Source organism: Mauremys mutica, chromosome 8 (assembly GCF_020497125.1).
Source record: "Mauremys mutica isolate MM-2020 ecotype Southern chromosome 8, ASM2049712v1, whole genome shotgun sequence".
NCBI classification, from domain to species: domain Eukaryota; kingdom Metazoa; phylum Chordata; order Testudines; family Geoemydidae; genus Mauremys; species Mauremys mutica.
In genome coordinates, this window is record NC_059079.1 from 34,612,199 (window position 1) to 34,636,171 (window position 23,973).

The following is a 23,973-nucleotide window of genomic DNA, read 5'->3' on the forward strand; positions in this document are numbered from 1 at the left end:
ACATTCCACCCCTTCAGTTAGAGGCTGAAAAAGTTCACACTAGATATTTAAGATTGCCAACAAGTACCTCAGCTAAACCTCACAAAACAAGATCTGATATTTCTGGCATTTCTAGGGGTAAAAAACAAACAAAATATATGGCTTTAAAAAAAAAGCAACCAAACATTTAGACCTTTATCCATCAGAAAAGACGGTTACTCACCTGTAGTAACTGGTGTTCTTCGAGATGTGTTGCTCCAATCCATTCCAGTTAGGTGTGCGCGCCGCGCGTGCACGGCTTCTCCGGAACTTTTTTCCCTAGCAACTCCGGCGGGCCGGCTGGCGCCCCCTGGAGTGGCGCCGCTATGGCGCTAAATATATACCCCAGCCGGCCCGTCCGCTCCTCAGTTCCTTCTTGCCGGCTACTCCGACAGTGGGGAAGGAGGGCGGGTCTGGAATGGATTGGAGCAACACATCTCGAAGAACACCAGTTACTACAGGTGAGTAACCGTCTTTTCTTCTTCGAGTGATTGCTCCAATGCATTCCAGTTAGGTGATTCCCAAGCCTTACCTTAGGCGGTGGGGTCGGAGTGAGACGTGGCGGAGTGCAATACCGCAGAGCCGAAGGCTGCGTCGTCTCTAGACTGCTGTACCAACGCGTAATGGGAGGCGAAGGTGTGGACCGAAGACCAGGTAGCCGCTCTGCAGATGTCCTGGATGGGGACATGGCTCAGGAAGGCGGCGGACGATGCGTGCGCTCTCGTAGAATGAGCGGTGAGTCGGCATGGTGTCACGTGAGCCAGCTCATAGCATGACCTGATGCATTGAGTCACCCAGGAGGAAATGCGCTGGGTAGAGACTGGCTCGCCTTTCATGCGATCAGCGATTGCGATGAAGAGCTGGGTGGAACGCCGAAAGGACCTTGTCCGGTCGATGTAGAACGCCAGCGCCCGACGGACGTCGAGGGTGTGGAGCTGTTGCTCCCGGGGCGAAGCATGGGGCTTCGGGCAGAAGACCGGGAGAAAGATGTCCTGATTAAGGTGGAAGGCTGAGACCACCTTTGGTAGGAAGGCCGGGTGAGGACGAAGCTGCACCTTATCCGCGTGAAAGACGGTGTAGGGGGGGCCCACCGTCAACGCTCGGAGCTCCGAGACTCTCCGTGCCGATGTTATGGCAACCAGGAAGGCCGTCTTATAGGAGAGGTAGAGGAGAGAACACGTGGCCATAGGCTCGAATGGTGGACACATGAGTCTGGCCAGGACGAGGTTCAAGTCCCAGGTCGGTGCCGGGCGGCGCACTGGCGGGTATAAGCGGTCGAGGCCCTTCAGGAAGCGGGAGACCAACGGATCGGAAAAGATGGTTCGACCCTCCACCGACGAACGAAAGGCGGACACCGAGGCGAGGTGGACTCTCAAGGAGGAAACCGCCAGACCCTGCTCCTTGAGGTACCATAGGTAGTCTAGGATGGTAGTGACAGGTACCACGAAAGGGTTGAGCCCCTGCCGGTCACACCAGAGCGCGAACCTCTTCCATTTCGCCATGTAGGTGGTGCGGGTGGAAGGCTTTCTGCTCTCTAGCAGGACTTGCTGTACTGCCGCCGAACAGTGCCTCTCTGCGTCGGTCAACCACGCAGGTACCAAGCTGTAAGATGGAGGGACTGCAGGTTCGGATGGCGGAGTCTGCCGAAGTCCTGCGTGAGGAGGTCCGGCCACAATGGGAGGGCGATGGGCTTCCGAACGGAGAGCTCGAGCAGCAGGGTGTACCAATGTTGCCGCGGCCAGGCTGGAGCCACGAGTATCATGGTGGCTCGATCCCTCCGAAGCTTCTGGAGCACTCTGTGCACGAGTGGAAACGGAGGGAAGGCATAGAGGAGGTGAGTCTGCCACGGATAGAGGAAAGCGTCTGACAGGGAGCTCGGCGAGTGCCCCCGGAACGAGCAAAACTGGAGACACTTCCTGTTCGCCCTGGAGGCGAAGAGATCGACCTGGGGAAACCCCCACCTCTGGAAAATCGTGTATGCAACGTCGGGACGGAGGGACCACTCGTGGGAGAGAAACGACCTGCTGAGGCGGTCGGCCAGCGTGTTTTGCACTCCCGGAAGAAAGGACGCTTCCAGGTGAATGGAGTGGGCCACGCAGAAGTCCCACAGGAGGATCGCCTCCTTGCAGAGGGGGGACGAGCGGGCTCCGCCCTGCTTGTTCACGTAGAACATTGCCGCTGTGTTGTCCGTGAGCACTGTCACACAGCGGCCTTGCAGGTTGGTCCGAAAGGTGTGACATGCAAGGCGGATCGCTCGGAGCTCGCGGACATTGATGTGGAGAGCGAGCTCCTGGGGCGACCAGCGGCCTTGAGTGTGAAGGCCACCCAGGTGAGCCCCCCAACCGAGTGCCGAGGCGTCCGTGGTCAGTGTCGCGGACGGACGAGGCAGGTGGAACGGCACTCCGGCGCAGACGATCTCCGGGTCGAGCCACCAACGAAGGGACTCGAGGGTCGGTTTGGTGACCGTGACCACCATGTCGATGTGGTCGCGATGCGGGCGGTACACCGACGCCAGCCACGACTGGAACGGACGGAGGTGGAGCCGCGCGTATGCGGTGACATAAGTACACGATGCCATGTGACCCAGGAGGCGGAGGCACGACCGCACCGTCGTGGTCGGAAAGTTGACGAGCTCCCGGATAAGGGAGACCATTGTCAGGTGTCGAGACCGCGGCAGGCAGGCGCGGCCCGTAGAGGAGTCGAGAACCGCTCCAATGAACTCCACCCGCTGTGCCGGAAGCAAGGTAGACTTCTCGGCGTTGACAAGCAGCCCGAGGTGTTGAAAGAGGGACAGGATTTCCGCCACCTGGCGCTGCACCAGCCCTTGTGACTGCCCACGAATCAGCCAGTCGTCCAGATAGGGGTAGACATGCATCTGACGACGACGGAGGGCCGCCGCTACCACTGCCATGCACTTTGTAAATACCCGCGGTGCCGTGGCAAGTCCGAAAGGTAACACGGCGAACTGGTAGTGGTCGTTGTTGACGAGAAAGCGAAGGTAACGCCGGTGAGGGGGATAAATTGCGACATGGAAGTAAGCGTCCTTCATGTCGAGGGCGGCAAACCAGTCTCCCGGATCCAGAGAGGGAATGATGGTCCCCAGGGTGACCATGCGAAACTTGGGCTTGAGCAGGTATTTGTTCAGCTCTCGAAGGTCCAGGATAGGACGCAGCCCTCCTTTCGCCTTGGGGATGAGAAAATAACGGAATAGAATCCCCTGCCCCGCCTGTCTGGAGGCACTGCCTCTATGGCACCCACGCTCAGTAGAGTCTGAACCTCTTGTAAGAGGACTTGCTCGTGAGAGGGGTCCCTGAAGAGGGACAGGGAGGGTGGGTGGGAAGGAGGGGGCGTAACAAATTGTAGACGGTACCCCGACTGGACTGTCTGAAGAACCCAGCTGTCCGATGTTATTCGGGACCACGCCGAACGAAAATAGGAGAGGCGGTTGGAGAACAAACGGGGGGGATCCGAGGGGGAGAGTGATGGGCCGTCCTCGGGCGTCCCATCAAAAGGCCTGCTTGGACCCCTGAGGGCCCTTGGAAGAGGCCTGGGACTGGTTCCGACGGTTACCCGAAGGCCGTCTGTGATTCTGGCCAGGACGTCTGGGCGTATACGGCCGATAACGCTGCTGCTGGAAGGACCGAGGGGGCTGCTGCCGGAAAGACCTGCGTTGTGGAGCCGGCGTGTGCATGCCAAGGGTTCGAATGGCAATACGCCCATCCTTTAAGGTCTGTATCCGCGAATCGGTCTGTTCGGAAAACAGCCCTTTCGTGTCGAACGGCAGGTTCTGCAGCGTGTACTGCACCTCCTGTGGTAATGTGGAGGATTGCAGCCATGAGATGCGCCGCATCGCCACCCCTGTTGCTATTGTCCGCGCTCCCGAGTCCGCCGCGTCGAGTGCAGCCGTAATGGACGAACGGGAGGACTTCTTCCCTTCCTCGAGCATTGCCGAGAACTCTTGGCGGGCAGTCGTCGGCAGGAGCTCGGTGAATTTTGCCAGGGATGCCATGATGTCAAACACATACCTGGCTAGAAGGACCATTTGGTTGGCTATTCGCATCTGCAGGCCGCCCGCGGAATAGACCTTACGGCCTAGCAGGTCCATCCTCCGAGCGTCCTTAGATTTGGGCGCCGGGGCCGGTTGGCCATTCCGTTCTCGGCCATTCACAGACTGCACAACAAGCGAGTCCGGGGTTGGGTGCGAGTATAAGTACTCATAGCCCGTGGGGGGGGCTGAGTACTTCCGTTCTACCCCTCGAGCCGTGGGAGGGATGGACGCGGGCGTTTGCCAGAGCGTGGCAGCGTTCTTCTGTATAGTCTTAACAAAAGGTAACGCCACGCGCACAGGAGTGTCCGAGCCGACCACATTAGTAATGGGGTCCTCATCCTCTTGGACCTCTGCCACCGGGAGGCCCATGGACGTCGCGACCCGACGGAGTAACCCCTGGTGGGCCTTAAGGTCTATGGGGGGCGGGTCTTTGGCAGAAGTCCCAGCCACCGCTTCGTCCGGGGACGATGACGAGGACATAGCCTGTCCGATAGTTTCCATGGGAGGGGCCGTTAGAGGCGCCTCGGCTGGGGCAGGCTGGACCGGGGACTGGCGGTCCTGCGGCCTCGAGGGCTCGCGGAGAGGTGACTCCGGGGGGCGACTGATCGTCGCTTCGGGAACTCTGCGCTCCGCAGCAACGTCTCTTGGGGGAAGCGGAATGACTTGCGCTTCATGGTGACCCCAGGGCACCCAGAAGCCCCACTGCTGAGCCCCTTGAGGGTGGTCGCGTGGGGTTGGTGGCAATGAGCCGGTGCCGTCCGCGCCAGAGGCGACAGATGCCGGGCGAGACGGCCAGGGCGGGGCGGAGCCCGAAATCGAGGCCCGTGGGATATCACCAGGCGGTATGGAGGCCCGATGTCCGTCCGTCCGGTACCGAGAGGGTGACCGCGACCATCGGTCCCCGCGGTGCCGGGAGCTCGACCGGTGCCGGGAGCTCGACCGGGAGCCGGACCTGCGGTGCCGGGAGCGGCTGCGGGAGTTCCGGTGCCGGGAACGGTGCCGAGACGGGGACCTCCGGCGGTGTCGACGCGACGGCGATCGAGATGTCTGCCCTGCGCACAGTCACCACTGTGGGCGCAGGCGGCACGAGCACTTTAGCTGAGTCTGCAGCGCGGGCTTAGCTACTGCGTTAGCGAGCTTGCGCTTTCTCGTCGGCGAAAGTGAGCGGTGCCGGGTCTTCGGCGCCGGAGGCGGAGCCTGCGGGGCCTCGGTACCGGAGCGGGCTGGTGCCGCTGGTGCGCTCTGCACCGAAGAGGTTCTCGGCGCCGGCGCCGCTGGTGCCGAAGGTTGGAGCGACGCCTCCATAAGGATCTGCTTAAGCCTGTAGTCCCGTTCTTTGCGTGTCCGCGGCTTAAAAGCAGAACAGATAACGCACTTGTCGGTGCAACTCTAATCACTAACTAAACAACTAACTATATATATACACAAGATAGGAGAGCTAGGGCAGTGGAGGCCAACGAGCACTCCACAGTTCCGACCGGCCGTCACGGGCGGTAAGAAGGAACTGAGGAGCGGACGGGCCTAGCGGCGCCACTCCAGGGGAGAAGGCAGCGGAACAGCACACAAGTCCAATTTCACCTTTAAGACTCTGAATACCTCTGTGAGATAGGTAAACATTAGTACACCCATTTTGCAGCATCTGGCAGAGGTGGGAAACAGAATCCTTGTGTCAGCCTACAATTATAGGCTTTCTGTGTCTCTTTAGTACCTAACTCTGATAGAGGACTTTTCATCCATAGATCTCAAAGCACTTTACAAAGCAGGGTCAGTATACTTGTGCATTTTACAGATAGATAAACCAAGGCACAGAGAGATGAAATGTTCACCAAGTTCACCCTAGTGAACAGAGCAACTATTATACCTGGATTTCTTGAGTACCAATTCAGTACTCTACCCACTAAGCTATACCCACCAACAGCACAAGAAGAACTCCTCCACATGGACTCCTCCTTAGGGTCAAAATGACAGTCTGGACCTATACATAGAGTGCTTCTGCCGATGTGCACAGGCAGAAATTGTGGAAAAACAAGATCGCTTGCCTCATAACCTAAGTCGTGCAGAATGCAATGCCATCCACAGCCTCAGAAACAACCCTGACATTATAATAAAAAAGGCTGATAAAGGAGGTGTGGTTGTCATCATGAACAGGTCTGACTACCAAGAGGAGGCTGCCAGACAACTCTCCAATACCAAATTCTACAGGCCACTTTCCTCAGATCCCACCAAGGAATATACTAAGAAATGCACCATCTACTCAGGACACTCCCTACACTAAAACAGGAATAAATCAACATACCCTTAGAGCCCCGACTGGGGTTATTCTATCTACTACCCAACATCCACAAACCTGGAAACCCTGGACGCCCCATCATCTCTGGAATTGGCACTCTCACTGAAGGACTGTCCGGATATGTGGACTCTCTACTCAGACCCTACACCACCAGCACTCCCAGCTATCTCCGTGACACCACTGATTTCCTGAGAAAACTACAATGCATTGGTGATCTTCCAGAAAACACCATCCTAGCCACCATGGATGTCAAGGCTCTCTACACAAACATCCCACACACAGATGGAATACAAGCTGTCAGGAACAGTATCTCCGATGATGCCACAGCACAACTGGTTGCTGAGCTCTGTGACTTTATCCTCACGCACAATTATTTCAAATTTGCTGACAATATATACCTCCAGACCAGTGGCACCGCTACAGGCACTCGCATGGCAACAAATATGCCAACATTTTTATGGTTGACCTGGAACGCTTCCTCAGCTCTCGTCCACTCACGCCCCTTCTCTACCTATACTACATTGATGACATCTTCATCATCTGGACCCATGGGAAGGAGACTCTGGAAGAATTCCACCATGATTTCAACAGCTTCCACCCCTCCATCAACCTCAGCCTGGACCAATCTATACGGGAGGTCCACTTCCTAGACACCACGGTACAAATAAGTGATGGTCACGTTACCACCATGCTATACCGAAAACCCACTGACCGCTATGCCCACCTCCATGCCTCCAGCTTCCATCCTGAACACACCACATGATCCATTGTCTACAGCCAAGCGCTGAGGCATAACCACATTTGCTCCAACCCCTCAGACAGAGACCAACACCTACAAGATCTTCACAAAGCATTCTCAAAACTACGATACCCACACGAGGAAATAAGGAAACAGATCAACAGAGCCAGATGTGTACCCAGAAGCCTCCTGCTGCAAGACAAGCCCAAGAAAGAAACCAACAGAACTCCACTGGCCATCACCTACAGTCCTCAGCTAAAACCTCATCAATGCATCATCAGTGATCTACAACCAATCCTGGACAATGATCCCTCGCTTTCACAGGCCAGTCCTCGCCCACAGACAACCCACCAACCTTAAGCATGTTCTCACCAGCAACCACACACCACACCATAGTCACTCTAACTCAGGAACCAATCCATGCAACAAACCTCAATGCCAACTCTGCCCACATATTTACATCAGCGACACCATCACAGGACCTAACCAGATCAGCCACAATATCATCAGTTCATTCACTTGCACATCCACCAATGTAATATACGCCATCATGTGCCAGCAATGCCCCCCTGCTATGTACATCGGCCAAACTGGACAGTCCCTATGTAAAAGGATAAGTGGACACAAGTCAGATATTAGGAATGGCAATATACAAAAACCTGTAGGAGAACACTTCAATTTCCCTGGACACACAACAGCAGATTTAAAGGTAGCCATCCTGCAGCAAAAAAACTTCAGGACCAGACGCCAAAGAGAAACTGCTGAACTTCAGTTCATTTTCAAATTTGACACCATCAGCTCAGGATTAAACAAAGACTGTGAATGGCTAGCCAACTACAAAAGCAGTTTCTCCTCCCTTGGTGTTCACACCTCAACTGCTAGAAGAGGGCCTCATCCTCCCTGATTGAACTAACCTCACTATCTCTAGACTGATTCTTGCCTGCATATTTATACCTGCCTCTGGAAATTTTTCACCACATGCGCCTGACGAAGTGGGTATTCACCCATGAAAGCTTATGCTCCAATACTTCTGTTAGTCTATAAGATGCCACAGGACTCTCTGTTGCTTTATGAAAATAAAGGTCACTGTCTGCTTAATGGACTCTATATGAATAAATTGCATGGAAGACTTACCCATACAAAAGTAGCAATGCAATAAGTACAGGGAGATTGCTTGGAGATGTGTACGCTTTCTTTTCAAATCCAATGAATATACCCACAACCATACCAGCACTCACTGTGTAATTCACCTGTCACAGCAAAAGAAGAAGTGTGATGTGTAAGCCCTGTAGAACTGCAAACATTCCCAGACCTACTGGTCTGCTCCAAAACGGTTTTAAATTGAGGGGCATTGGAAATAGTGGGTTAGATCATGCTTTTAGCTGGCAGGCAGCCCATCAGAAGGGGCAGTTTGTAAGTGATCTGCATGGAGGCACCATGCCTCAGAGAGGCACAATTCCTCCTCCCCACTTGTCTATGGTACTGGTGTGTGGGGAAGGGAAGTAATTTGCAACAGCTCTTTCTGTGGGCATGTTTATGCTACAAAATTAAGTTGACTTAAGTTAAGTCGACCTACAGCCACTGCAGCAATTAAATCGGTCCGTGTGTCCACTCTATGCTCCTTCCATCAGCAGTGCACGTCCTCACCAGGAGCGCCTATACCAACTGAAGTGGGGTATTGTGGGGAGCTGACAGCCGAAGACCCACAGGTTGATATAGTTAGGTCAACGCAGTGTCCGTGTAGACACTGTGTTGTTTACATTGTCTGTTGCTGCCTCTGACAGCCAGGCGGCGGGGCTCCGGCTGTAACCCCCAGGGCAGTGGGGCTCCTCTGTAGGGTAGACCAGACCTGAGGCCCCCTCACTCCCACTCATGCGCCCTCATGTCTGTGTTTGGACAGGGACACAATGTAACCCAATGCAAGTACAAGAATTCCTCAGGATTCCCTAACAATCCCTTGCTTGGTTTCCCTCTCTTCCTACATAGCAGATTCCTAGGATGCTAAATTTGTCCAGGGTGGTGGTGATTTCATGCCATTTGGGGAACAGCAGAAATTTAACTGCACTTCATAGATTTATATTTCCAGCCTGCGCTGGCAGGATGAGGACTGCAAACTAATGTATGTAACAGATACATATATGTAAGGTATTGGGGCCATAGAAACACAGATCAATTAGATTAAAAGAACAGTTCTTGCTGGCCTCACTCCACTAAGTTGAACTGCTGCTGTATACAGATAAGATGATAAAGTGACAGCAAGCTCAGCCATCCCCCTGCCTGGTATTTGTGTTTATTACTTTAGTAATGCTATAGGACCAGAATGATCAAAGGTTCATTAGGCACAGGGAAAGGCATTTTAATAGCATAAGAAGCACTAGCCAATATGTCTAGAACATTCTTCCAAGTGCTACGACAAACAACTTTACTTGCAATGATTTTAAAAGTTGATGGAAGGCTAGCACAACTGTCTGTTTCAGTATGAGCTTTCGTGGGTGAATACCCACTTCGTCAGATGCATGTAGTGGAAGTTTCCAGGGGCAGGTGTGTGTGTGTATATATATTAACACACACACCTGCCTCTGGAAACTTCCACTTCATGCATCCGACAAAGTGGGTATTCACCCACGAAAGCTCATGCTCCAATACGTCTGTTAGTCTATAAGGTGCCACAGGACTCTGCTGCTTTTACAGATCCAGACTAATACAGCTACCCCTCTGATACTTGTTTCAGTATGGTGTACAAAATCCAGACAATTTTCTTCTCCTCATACACTAAATTACTGCCCTCTACACCCTCCCTCTGAGGTCCTACCTGAACCCCCTGAGGATCCTTTCAATTGCTCATGTTTTATACACCCTGTGGACCCAACCCTAATGCATGCTCTTCTTTTTAAATGAGAAGGGCTGGAACAGGGCTTCTTCTGGAGTCCACTATCATAGAATCATAGAATATCAGGGTTGGAAGGGACCTCAGGAGGTCATCTAGTCCAACCCCCTGCTCAGAGCAGGACCAATCCCCAGATGGCCCCCTTAAGGATTGAACTCTCACAACCCTGGGTTTAGCAGGCCAATGCTCAAACCACTGAACTATCCCTCCTTAAGCCTGATTCACACTTAAAAATTGGATTCACCTAGCTGTGTTGTTCGGGGTTGTAAAAAATTTCTCACCCTGACTGCTGTAGTTAAGTTGCCCCTAACCCCTGGTATAGACACGGCTAGACTGAAGGAAAAAACTTTTCAATGACCTAGCTACCACCTCTTGGAGAGGTGGATTAACTACATTGATGGAAAATACCCTTCCATCAATGTTGGAAGCATCTACACTATGGTACTACTGCAGCAGTGTAGACATAGCCTAAGTCGGTCAGAGAAGTTGTTCCCTCCTGGCCTGGGAAGTGAAAGCCAGGCGCTCAGCACAACTGGTAAACTAGCCCAGGTGACTGCATTATTCTATATTGCAACAATACAATATAATGGTATGTACAGCAAGATACAGTTGTATGCACTGGAAATCCATGAAGTTACGTCACTTCTGACTTCATCAGCTGAACAACGAACCGTGCATCAGACTTGATTTAGTCATTTGAAATGAATTAGGAACCAGTAAGGTGCTTAGTACAAGCTACCCAGGTAATGTTTTAAAAAATGAATAGTTTGCTGTGCTTGGGATCTACCTCACTAAACAGGTCTACAGGTTCCAAGCTAAACCAAACGCAGGAATAGCTCCAGACAAAGAGCTCCAACTAGCAGTCACTCACTATGTCCCAAATGTAATTGGTTAGCCAGTAAACAGCAGGGCTAACACCACTGACAAATTGGAGGTGCTTGGCCTTTGTCACCCGTTCTTGGATCAGATACAAAACAAAACTGGCCGGGATGAAGGACATTGCAAAAATCACACAGATGGCGACAACAGCATCCACCGAAGTGGTCAGCCTGTAACAAAGCAGAGGAGGGAGGGACCATATGAGCAAGAGTGAAAGTAATTCACAATGCCACTAGAGAGCTCTGAGCCAGCACAAGCAGGTACAACCCATACTAGCTAACACCATCAGGAAATCCTTGAAAACTACAGGCAATTTTAACATCCAGCCGTAACAAGGGTATTTTGTAAGACAAGTATTATTCAAACATTGGGAATTTGTTAGTATATTCTGTGGCCTTAAGTTCAGGGTTGTAACTAACAAGTACACACACACAGATCAATTTGTTCCCTGCACACCCACATGACACTCGCTCCCTTCAAGGCAGGGACTGCTACAGACAGTACTGTCACTCAGGTGCAGCCAGACAGAGACATTCAGCAATGTGGGTTAATAAAAGACCCAATATGAGGAACATGCGCAGCTGTGAAAATGCCATGGTGTGAGAGCTCCTTGGGCCAGGGACCATGTTTGATTGTGTGTCTTGTACAGCACCAAGTACCTGTGGGCACCTAAGAGCCAAATGATGATGCCTTTACTCTGGCTTTTCTAATACATGGCACAGGCGTGCCTACACCCATAGTTATGTTACCAATGGAGATAGCCTGTAGGTGGGATGGAAGAGCCTCTCTGCAAGGAACAGTAATGAGCTAGTCTCACAGGCAAAGAACACAGAAGAGATTTTATACCTAACTTCTGACTATGATAAAATTGAAGAAAAGGGACCCCATGCAAATGGCACATAAAAACATACACCCTGAATTAAACTATACCACTCAAGCTTCAATGTGGTGTTTGAGCTCTCAGGGAGGAAGTGGGGGGGTGGGAATAGGCTGAATGGAGACAAAGAGAAATAAATGTGTGAAAGAATCCAGGGAAACAAGTGCAGCTTACACAGTGACTTCTGAGAGCTGCTCCTTGGTGAGGTTCAGAGGATGATTTATAGCAGTGATCCCATAGTCCTCAGGAGCTTGGCCTTGCCGCAGATTGGCTCTCAGGACTGCATTGTTGGCTACATTGAGAAAGCTTACCATGGCGTGCCAGCCTTTATTGTTAAACCACACCTATAAGAGCCAGAAAGCAAAGGTGTATTAAGCAACCTGCACTACTAACACAGAGCAGCAGGAGGCCACATGGCTGCCTTTTGTTTACTTTCCGATGGGAAATGTCAGCACAGCTTTGAGGGTTTGTTAGATATCTGAAGTGACCCAGCAGGGGGAGCCCACACACTGTATTTTAGTGAGATCATTTCAAAATAGTGGTTTTTAAAAAGCTTTCCAACAACAGGGTAATGGATTTTACAAAGTCAGCTTTTTAACACCTGAAAGATATTCGTCAAAAGTGTATAGAATGGCAACAGGATAACAAAACAAAATAGAAAACTACTACATTAAACATCACTTTGAATGTATCAGTGTGTCCAATATAATTACTTATAAGAAACAGACATTACACAGTCAAGGGGGGTGAGGTAATATCTTTTATTGGACCAACTTCTGTTGGTGAGACACACAAGCTTTTGAGCTTACACGGAGCTCTTCTTCAGATCTGGGAAACTTACTCAGAGCAGTGGCATTGGAACGATTTTTATAGTGGGGGTGCTGAACCCTGGATATGATGGAAACCATTTAAAACCAGGGGGTGCTGCCACACACCTAATTCCAGCACCCCGACTCAGGGCATGTCTACACTTACAGTGCTGCAGCAGCGCGGTGCAGTGAAGATGCTCTATGCCGACGGGAGAGAGCTTTCCTGTCAGCATAAAAAAACACCTCCATGAGTGGCAGAAGCTATGTTGGCAGGAGCAGTTCTCCTGCTATATAGTGCTATGCACACTAGCATTGTGCACACTAGCGCTTATGCTGGCGCTTATGTGTCTCTCAGGGGGGTGGAATATTCATAGCCTCAGAGTGTCACAGCTTAATACAAGGGGGATTAGGTTATTTAGCTTAAATAGTTAGCATGTATTTCAAGGCACCGTTCAAGGTGAAGTGGTCCCTGGAAATATGTATTAACTACTTATGCTAAACAACCTGCTCCACTTTGTAGTTAGCTGTGACACTCTGAATAAATATGTTTCCCAGACCTGAAGAAGAGCTCTGTATAAGCTTGAAAGCTTGTCTCTCTTAGCAACAGAAGTTGGTTCAATAAAAAATATTACCTCACCCACCCTGTCTCTCTAATATCCTAGGACCAACACAGCTACAACACTGCATACATAACGGACATAACATTTAAACTCTCTTTTTAGCTACAGACAACAATGTTCTACAGATTGGAATCTGGCTCCAAAACAGCAGTGTGTTTCCAGACTACCCTCCCCACATACCTTAATGTTGTCTTCAGTTTCCATGTATTTAAGGAAATTAGACATTTCTTTAGCAACAGACATCGAGGCTTGACCCTAAAAGTTAAGAAAACAAGGTCTAAAGTCAGCCAGCAGAATGGGATGTTGGTGCTACATATTTGCAACATTTGCTTGCTGTATTTTAATAAACAGACAAAACATTCCTGCTTACCCCTGTTATATTCATCATTTGGCCAAGATCTCTCAAAAAATCAACAATTTGCTCTCCAGTGACATGAAGAACTGGGAGTTTTCCTCCAATGGAAATTCCTCCATACCTGACAGAAGAGCATACTCGTATCAATCACTTATATTATATATCCAAATCTCTCTAATCAACAGAAATACTAAAAGCTGCCTTAGTAAACATTTGCTTTAGATACATAATGTATGTGTAAAACAGTCTCCATTTGCTAACAAACCATTTAGCTCTTAGAGGTTTTGCAAGTATGTCTACACTGACAGAGGTAAATTGCTGGCAGTTACAGTGCTGCTCAGAGAGCGCTGAAGGGAAACTGTTGTGTGTTCACACTGTCAGCTGCCTGTGCAATAGCATGTTCACACTTGCAGCACTTGCATTGGTATTCGGAGAGGTGCCCTCTTGGCAGCTATCCCACATAGCATCTCTTCCTCTTCTGCTGCTAAGAGTTGTGGGAAGGTGGAGGGGGTTCTGGGGCATCCTGGGTCCTGTCCCAATGTCCCATGATGCATTGCTTCGCATCCCAGCTATCCTTGTGCTTCCGTCTGCATTTGGCCCCATCTTTCATCAGTTTGTGTATTGCGCACCCTGCCTCTTTCGGGCTGCAGGAATGGATCTCTAGCTGTTGACCAGTATGCTGCTCACTCTGACCAACACATCATGAGTGGCAGTGCAGTTATTCCTTAAACTACAAAGGCAAGAGGAGTGTGACATTGATCTCGCCACACATAATAGCTATGACATGAAATTGCTTGTAGCATTCACGGGGGTGCTGACCACAGTGGAAGCCGCTTTTGGGCTCGGGAAACAAGCACTGAGTGGTGGGATCACATCGTCTGGGATGCATGTCTGGGATGATGAGCAGTGGCTGCAGAACTTTCAGATGAGGAAAGCCACATTCATGGGACTGGCTGATGAGCTCGCCCCAGCCCTGTGGCACAAGGACACGAGAATGAGAGCTGCCCTGTCGTTGGAGAAGCGCATGGTGATTGCACAGTGAAAGCTGGCTACTCCAGACTGCTACCGATAGGTCGCTTACCAGTTCGGACTGGGAAAGTCGACTGTTGGACTCGTGTTGACGGAAGTGTACATGGCCATTAATCGCATCCTGCTCCCAAAGACTGTGACTCTGGGCAATGTGCATGTGGATGGTTTTGCATAAATGGGCTTCCCTAACTGCAGAGGGGCGATAGATGGCACACATATTCCAGTTCTGGCACCAGACCACCTAGCCACCCAGTACATTAATTGCAAAGGGTATTTCTCAATGGTTCTCCAGGCGCTTGTGGATCATCGTGGGTGCTTCACAGACATTAACACAGGCTGGTCCGGAAAGGTGCATGACGCATGCATCTTTCGGAACACTGGCCTGTTCAGGAAGCTGCAAGCAGGGACTTTCTTCCCGGACCAGAACATCACCGTAGGGGAAGTTGAAATGCCCATTGTGATCCTGAAGACCCCTCCTACCCTTTAATTCCACGGCTTATGAAGCCATACACAGGGAGCCTTGACAGCAGCAAGGAGTGGCTCAACAACAGGCTAAGCAAGTGCAGAATGACTGCCTCTGGGTCCCCTTCCCCTTCCACATCCTTGTCCAAGATTTCCTCCTCCTGGCTCGGTCCACTCTAGACTGGCACGTGAGCCACCGAAGTATCCACAGAGGTCTTCGCACTGGAGGTGGAGTCGCCACCGAGGATCACATCCAGCTCTTTGGAGAACCGGCAGCTCATGGGCACGGCACCAGGGCGGCTGTTTGTCTCCAGCACCTTGTGGTAGGCGTTCCGCAGCTCCTTCACTTTGACCCTGCACTGCAGTGTCCCCCAGTCATGGCCCCTTTCTGTCATGCATCGTGAAATCTGTCCATAGGTATCATAATTCCTATTGCTGGAGTGCAGCTGGGACTGGACAGCCTCCTCTCCCCAAACACCGATGAGGTCCAGCAACTTGGCATTTCTCCAAGTGGGGGATTGCCTGGTGTGTGGAGCAGGCATGGTGACCTAGAAAGATGCGCTGAGACCACTGCACGTATCCCCGAGCAAATAGGAAGGGGGCTTTCAAAATTCCAAAGGAATTTAAGGGGTAGGGCTCATGGTTGGTCACCTGAGGGCAGGGGTGTAGAGTTCAGACCGATGACCAGAGAGGGACACCTCCCCGAGGTCAATTGCGGCACTGTAATATACACTGGCACCGCGGTGCTGTAGCCCCGGCACAGAAAGCTGTGCACCTCTTGTTGGGGTGGTTTTTTTACAGCACTGTAACTGCGCAGTTGCTGTGTACTAAGTGGCTTGGCAGTGCGTACACCTCGGGAGTGACAGCATGGAAAGCTGCTTTACTGCGCAGAAACTTACCAGTGTAGATGAAACCATATTGATTTTAAAGTGATGGGATTATTCTAACACACACAGTTAAAAAAGGATAGTGATTTTGACTTTGTGAAATCTACAGATCAAAACAATTTACAGTCTTGACCATTCTGGCTCCTCCCCTTTTCTTAGGCATCATAACCCAACTGCATGGATACCTGAAGCACCTGATTACCTATTGTTTTCTTAACACCTCATTAATACTTAGAGCAAGGGAGCATCTCAAGCATTCATGAGGTGTTAATGAGAGAAACAATAGGTGGATAGCATGAGAAAAAGTCAGCAGGGAAATGGCATGGGAACACTCTCGAGTGACATGAGATTGCAGCTGACCTGGGAGAAAATGAAGCTGGTGCTGGTTTCATTGTGTGCCTTGGGCCTTCACAGCTGCTGAGGACAGCTCCAGTTGAATACAATGCTGCTGCTGTCAATTCCCCAATGACCTCCATCCTTATCTCATGTAGCATACTAGTTTCTGTAGCCACCCCTTTGTCTACCCTATGCTATCTGCCACAATTCATTTCTCCCATTCAGGGAAACATTTTTGGGTTCCAAAGTTAAACAGAAAGTCACTGCTTTGTTTATTTACCACTGTAGTTGATAAAACAAACGTTTCCTACCTTTGCTCATTGACCCAGTATTTACTCTTCAAACTGCAACAGAAAAGGAGATTATGAAGCGTGTCAGATCAAACGACGGGTATGTCTACACAGCATTTTGGAGGGAGCAAGAGCGAGCCTCCTAGCCTGGCTGACTGACTCAGGCTAGCAGGGCTTGCGCTAGTGCTCTAAAAACAGCTTTTGAAGCTGCGGCTGGGGCTGGAGCTCAGGCTCTGAAGCCTAGGGAGAGGGTCAGGCTTCAGAGCCCGAGGTCCAGCTCATGTTGCATCTTCAAAGCTCTGTCTATTCAGCTATTTTTAGAGCACTTAGCATGAGCTCCATTAGCCCCAGTCTGTTGACCAGTGCTGGGAGGCTTGTTCCAAAATGTTGCATACACATACCCTAAATGGCTTGCTCTGGCTCAGATGCATGTACTTACACACTCTGCTGAACTGAGGCCTCTCCAGGCATACTGAGTGTTGATGACACTGAGACAGAATTGAGACAGAGCATCTCCAAATTAAGCAGAGGTGAGCAAAAGATTTGTAAAGTCACACACAGCGGTGCTGTTCTAGCTCTATCTTGAATCAACATCAACATGGTTTACACCAACACATCACAAGAGTTCATGGTGTCGCCTAAGGAGGGGAGGTGGCTAGTGAGAAAACAACACTTTAGGATAGTTAATCTCAAGGACATTTCAAGCAGTGCAGCGAGTACTGGAACTCGGATCTTGGGGTATATAGGAGACTTGCAGCATGACTGCAGCTGGCCTGCGTCAGCTGATTCAAGCTCATGGGGCTCAGTCTGTGGCACTATAAAACTGCTGTGTAGATAGATCCCGTTTGAGAATAGGACCACGGCCTTCCGCGAAGCCCGAGCCCGCAAGCTCGAAAAGTTCGCTCCCCTGGCTGACACCTTGCGGACAAAGGGCTACGAGGTTTACACCGACGCTCTGATCGTTGGGGCTCTGGGCGCCTGGGACCCCTGTAATGAACGCGTGCTGCAGACCTATGGGGTGGGCCGTCGCTACGCGCGGCTCATGAGACGCCTAATGGTCTCAGACACTATTCGATGGTCTAGAGACATTTACACAGAGCACATCACCGGCCACCGTCAATACCGAGAGTGAGCCGGCATGACTTGGTGCACCCACAAGGGAGAAGTGACCTGAAAACCTCCCCTGTTAGACTTTATCCCCTGAGCCCTGAACCAACCGAACTGAACTCTGCCCTGTGAGGGTCATCCGAACCCCATTATCCAGCCCGCTTATTTACTTATGCCCACGACTGCCTATAACCTGTACGTATGAGTGATGTACCCTCACTGCTTACTGACTGTACCCCGAACTCACCCACCGTATACCCCGCATTGGGGACATTGCAGACTGTATATGTTATGTGCCGTCCAATTCCAAAATACTAAAATCGCCCTATACTATGTATGTCACCCCCAATGACCAATATCTGACGTTTCAACTCTCTGTATCGTTCATTTTCAAATATTTTCTAATAAACTTTTAAATCTGGGCTCGGGGTGAACAGCTACACTGCACTTTTTAGCCTCACAATCTGAGCCCCATGAGCCCAACTCAGCTGACCCAGGCTCTGAAACTCAGTGCCGCAGGTTTTTTATTGCAGTGTAGACATATCCTTGGAGTCAGGTACTCTTGGGTTATGTCTACACTGCAATGTAAGCCCAGGGTTAGTAGAACTCAAGTTAGCAGACCCTGGGTTTGTTAACCTAGGGCTTAAGCGTATACTCATTCGTAACCCGAGGTTAGGAACTATTGAACCCTGGGTCTCCAGTATCTGCACTACATTATGTGGGTCTGAGTCCAACCACCCATATCCCATGTCTTCCTAGTGCCCTCCCAAAATGTGACCACTCTGCCCCTTTGTTTGTGGTGCAGTGTGGGAAAACTTGACTGTCCAGAGGTCAAAAAATGTCAGAGGTCAAGAGCACAAGTCTAGTGGGGTTAAGTCCACACTGCAAAGCAATAGGGCTTGAACCCTGGATCCCGGCTTGACTGAGGCTTGGACCCTCCACCCCCATGGTATCCTGGGATCTGGGTTAGCATGATGTTTGTGTAGATGGAAAGGGGCGGGGGTAGAGTTGAGCTTGAGTTTGAAAGGCTTACACCGCAGTGTATATGTACCCTTGAAGTCTAAGGCCAGATCTGGCTCTAGGGGCTTGTCCACACACAAAAGTTGTACTTCTCTGGCCATACAGATATAATTAAAGCAGTACAAGCTGCTTAGGGTGAATGCAGTTATATGGGTATACAAGTGTTTATATTGGTACAGTTTAATCCCACCCAGGAAGGATAGTAATCCTTACCTACCTCCCAGGGCTGGTGAGGGTTAATGTCTGTACACTGTGAGCAAATAAAGTGCTATGTCATATTACTGCTACTGAGGATATCACAAATGTGTATTATATGTGGAATGTGACAAGCAAATAGAAACCTCTCAGCGAGAGTGACCCCTACCTTTCTCTGATCAGACTGGGATAAGTTTTCACCAGGAAATCAGAAATGTTTCTGTGGGTGAGATCTTGAAGAATTTCTGTGCTGCGCTGCACTCTCTGACAGAGGCAAAGAAAATCCAATCAGTTACAGCAAACCAACCAGTTACAGTCCTTAAACCCATCAAGTGGGTGTTTGTCCATAAAAACCACACAGTTGGTTTCAGTTCACAGGATCTCACCTGAAAAGTAACTTTTATCCAGCTTTGATTTGTGTGGATTCCCAACACTATTGAAACCAAAAAGTTCCACCTGGGTTTGAGTCAAGTCTGTGCTTCACTGGGGTTTGAGTGGAAATCATGTGAAAGTTCCACAGAAGTCTGCAAGGCTTGAAACAAGCCATCCTGGATTCACTCTGAAACTTTACCTGCTTGCTAACTCTATCCAGTCATCCAGAATCCAGGCTCAGACCAGGGGAAAATGTATTTCCCATCTCTTCCATACCCAGCAGTTTTGTTTATTAAATGATTCTCACACACACATATTTTGCTTGATAAGCACTTTCTTCCCTACAAATACAGGCAGCGTAGTTTATTTATCACATAATCCAAACCCCCCACTGACTGGGGCTGCTTTAGAGGTGTATGTGGCCATTCCAAGGTACCTGTGGGGGAGGAAGGCCTCCAGCTCCCATGGGGCATTCCGGGAGCATAGTGAGCTTCTTGCGAGTGCCGCACTTGCAGGAGGGAGAAGGGTCATCAGGGCTCCATTTGTGGGTCAGAAACAGGTTGGTTACGTTAGGAGGAATAGGTGGTATGCTCCAGGCAGTTGACATATTACTGCATGGGTAGTCCCTGTAGAGAGGAACACAGTATCTCTTAACAGTGCGGTCACATAGCTCACCAGAGCTCAAACACATGAAAAAATACTGCTGTAGTTGAGATGTTTGCTTCTTTTGCATTCCTCCCCCGCAGTGTGTCGTTACCAATGAGAAGAGTGTCTCTCAGTCAGAACCTCAGAGTGCTTGATAACCACACCTGTGAGGTTATTGTCCCTATTTTGCAGGCAGGGAAATGAGGAAGAGTGAGGTTAAGTGATTTGACCATTCGCACATATTAAGTCTGTGGCAGAGCCAATATTTTAACCCTTTTCTCCTAGCTCTCTATTCTGAGACCATCCTTCCTCCCTTGCTCTCTCATCACATTGTACCTTCCCATCCATCCTCAATGCTTAGAGCTTCATCTTGTTCTCACTTAGGCCATACCTACATTACAGGGACCACAGCGGCTTAACCACAGCCCTGTAGCTAAGCAGCCTACAGCAGCGGAAGGGGGAGGAACACCAACTCCCCAAGAGATGGTAGCTAGGTCAACAGAAGCATTCTTCTGTCAGCTAAGCTGTGTCTCCACCAGAGGATAGGTCAGCACAGCTACAGCATGCAGGGGTGTGGATTTTTCAGATCCCCTTAACACAGCTGCTATATTGACCTAAGTTTTAAGTCCTGCTACACTATATAGAGGAAAGGAGATGAAACAGGAGCCACCAATGGGCTGGCAACATCCAGAGGAGAAAGGAATCAGGCAGTGGGGCAGCAGGAGACAGGACAGTGAAGGGGTGTAGGCAACAAGGACACACATGCAGAGGCGTAGGGGGAAGAATAGAAAGGGTGAGGGAGGGAGAAGAATTTAAGAGCCAAGGCACAGAGTGTGACTGACATTTTTATCAGAGCAAACAGTTAAAAATTACCAGTTACTTCCCTAATAGTTACTTTTCCACTTAAGTAATTGCTGTAGCCCTGGGGATAACATGCTATTGTGAAGGAGAGCCTGAGGGAAAAGGCTCTAGGCCATGGAAAATTGGAGGGAGGCAGGCCATGGTAAATAGGAACTAAGGGAGATCTGGAAATTCTGGCTTTATTTTATTGCTCTACAAATAGAAATTTTCATGTTTAATTCTTCATGCATATGACTGAGGTTCTACATGGAATTGCCTTTGCTGTCTTCTATCTATAAATATATAACTTAGCCTGACTGCATTATTTTCTCACTATTTGTTGTCATCTCCAAACATCAGTGCCTGCATGTGTTTCAGTGAAAAGCTAGCCCACATCACTCTCAGTGTGGTATCCGCATCCCACTGGTTATATCTTACAAGAGATGATTCCTACTTCAAGAGAGAATATCCAATGACTTACCGAAGAGGCTCTTCCTTCATGCAGCGATTTCCAAATCCTGGCTTATTCAAGAAGGCATCAGTGAGGGAAATCATCTGCTCACTGCCAGGCCGCTCATTGCTAAGGAGATTGCACAAGATTTACTGTATAAAAACCTGTCAGACTACAGAAGTAGAATACACAAAACCAGCTGGTTACACCATCACACAGGTAAACACATAGCTTCATCTAAACAGAGTCCCCTCAGGTGCCGATAATCTAGTCTCTTTAATAGGATAAAGTACACCAAACCTTAGAAAGATTCCTAGAGGGCTTAAAGGACAAAGCAATGGCCATTTTCTCCTGAGATCAAAGCACCCATTTTAACAAACTTAATACAAATACACACTCCCCTTTGTAAGCTTGGAATCATCACACTCACAAGTGAACACTGATCTTCATCTCAGACCCACCCAGCATAAACTGTCATACTGGAACTCAGCAAACACAGAGAAATCATAGGACAAGTATCACATCCCCTCTTTTTAATAGGGTGAGGCCAAAGAAAGAATTCTAACCATGGCAACAAAGTGTCTAATAACACTAGTGTACTGTCGGTGCCAGGTGCCATCTACCAGTGATTTTCAAACTGTGCTCCACACACCATTGGGGGATCAGTTAAGCTACTTTGTACAAATGTGTCACAATCATTACAGCCTTCAAGTGCTGATGCTTCCTGATGGTTACAGTCCAGCCCAGGTCTCGTATGGTTTCCAGAAACCTGATAAATTAAAAACAAAAGTGTTTCTCTGCACCCCGCACCATGCACGCTTTATATCTTTGCCAGGTGTTTCTTTGGTGTAAATTCAATTGTGATCATATTTCTGGACAGCACAAAGGGTAGTAAATGCACAGGAAGTCACAGGCAAACTGCAGAGTGACCTAGAGGTTCGGCAGGTAATGAACAGAGTTTGAGTACTGACAAATGTAAAATCTTATGCCCAGGAAATGGAAAACAGCAGCTACTAAAATGACAGGGACACAGCCAAGCAGCAGCAGCACCCCTCACATCAAAGCATGTTTACTTTCATCTCCGCTTTAACATTGTCCAGGCAGTACATATAACCAAGTATAACGACCCCCACCACATGTCATCAGCAGATTTTGAAGCTGCAACCCTCAGCACCAAAGCACAGATCTTCCACTGGAGCTAAAGGAACTATTCCATAATCTGTTGGAAGTTGTAGGCTTTAGTACGCCAATTGGACCAGGTACTAGAGGGGAACGCAACACTTTAAATACAAACACTAGATTTGGCACACGGAGGTTGGGAGATAGGCGATTCACAATATGAAAACATTTGCGAACCATTCTTTTGCAGTAAGACAATGGGCTGGATTCTCCACTCATGCCAATTTCATGCTAATTAACTATTCTGGGATGAATGAGAGGGGAATCAGGCCCACGAAGCAGCAGATGTAACCCAGCGGTCCTAAATGCTAAGGAGGAAAGGGGATTGGCGATCTACTTTAAAAAATAATTCCTCTGACCTGAAGAAAGTAATCTGGTGTCCATAGATCCAAGGATGTAGTATTAAGCTGGGATATTCTCCAAAGGGAGGGATAATAACTGTAAGTATTAGAGCTAACAACACAAAAGTAGCCGGGAGAACAATCTGCAGGGAACAGGAAAAACATCATAATGTGCAGTAACATTTGTGAACAGCTCTGTAAAGCTCAGAACACACGGACACAAAGGAGGGACAGCAGTAACAAATGAATCAGACATACTTCTGTTCTCAGGCACCACCATTTCATTCCCAGCACTACCAGCAACCAGAGTTGCCATAGCGTTGGTTTTTATCAACATGGACTACATCAGGGACAGTCTCAATCAAAGCAAAAAATTTTGGAGGAGGCAAATTGCAGAGAGAGAGAGAGAGAGAGGCTATAGCATGTGTATGTGTGCTTGAGTATGGGATGTAGAGCAGCTGGGATATTAATTGAAACAGCCGTCACAAGGACATTGGTACCCATCATCATCACCACCCTTGCTTTTGATGGAGGTGTCCCTGTGGCCACTAGTGCTGAGGACTCTTTAGGGAAGACAGTGACAGTGATGAAGGAACGAGTGGTACCTGAGCAAGGAAGTCCTTACGGCTACGGGTAGCATGGTGGAACCGTTTGATGAGCAGTGCTTTGATCTGCTGATGGACAAGCTGAGAACCTTTATTCTGCCGGGACCCTTTGCTTTCTTTCCCATCCCCTGTTCGGCCTGCAGGTGTTCGAGAGGCTCCATTGGTCGCCAAAGGGGGTTGTTCAGCCTTCTCTTTCTGCTCAACGCAGGTTTTTCTGAGAGTGGAGCCATTTTCTTGAGCACCTCCTATGTATTGGGAATTGAAGTGATTGTGTGCATTACTCCCTAGGAGGAGGGGCTGAGAGGCTATTTCAACCTTGTTCATCGCTGCTGAGTAAGCTTCCTTAGAGGTTTAGCCCTGGTGGAAGCAGATTTTCCCAAACCTATATATTCCTGACAACTACATTGTTTTACATTACAACCATTGCAATGCTTCTCTATCAACTGGTCCCGGGCAGGCTGGCTACTGAAGCCTTAATCCTCTATTCCATTCCCTTTTTCCAACACTATGGATGAGTTAATCAAGTCTGTGGTGAACATACTGACAGAAGAGTACTGAATGCCAAAACCACTTATACTTTAGAGACTTGAGGATGGATTTTGATGTATATAATTAATGATCTGATCCAGCAGAAATGGAAATCTGACTTGTATTGACTTCTTGGATATCGGATTAAGCCCAAAATCAGCATC

At 49.3% G+C, this 23,973-nt stretch overlaps 1 protein-coding gene across 7 annotated transcripts in view; it reads right to left on the minus strand.

The window, feature by feature from the left end:
• ABCA4 (ATP binding cassette subfamily A member 4) overlaps positions 1–23,973 on the minus strand; it is a 118,521-nt gene that overhangs the window by 18,503 nt on the left and 76,045 nt on the right. For 5 of the 7 annotated variants that reach the window (XM_045028740.1, XM_045028735.1, XM_045028736.1 and 2 more), the window contains 11 exons: positions 23,282–23,526; positions 22,695–22,819; positions 21,187–21,285; positions 19,657–19,846; positions 19,018–19,112; positions 16,548–16,580; positions 13,538–13,643; positions 13,348–13,422; positions 11,913–12,082; positions 10,854–11,031; positions 8,230–8,345 (listed from right to left, as the gene is read on the minus strand). In XM_045028740.1, the coding sequence (XP_044884675.1) occupies positions 8,230–8,345; positions 10,854–11,031; positions 11,913–12,082; positions 13,348–13,422; positions 13,538–13,643; positions 16,548–16,580; positions 19,018–19,112; positions 19,657–19,846; positions 21,187–21,285; positions 22,695–22,819; positions 23,282–23,526 (1,432 nt within the window). The remainder of the gene's footprint in view (positions 1–8,229; positions 8,346–10,853; positions 11,032–11,912; positions 12,083–13,347; positions 13,423–13,537; positions 13,644–16,547; positions 16,581–19,017; positions 19,113–19,656; positions 19,847–21,186; positions 21,286–22,694; positions 22,820–23,281; positions 23,527–23,973) is intronic. The other 2 variants (XM_045028738.1, XM_045028737.1) reach the window with 2 other exon arrangements.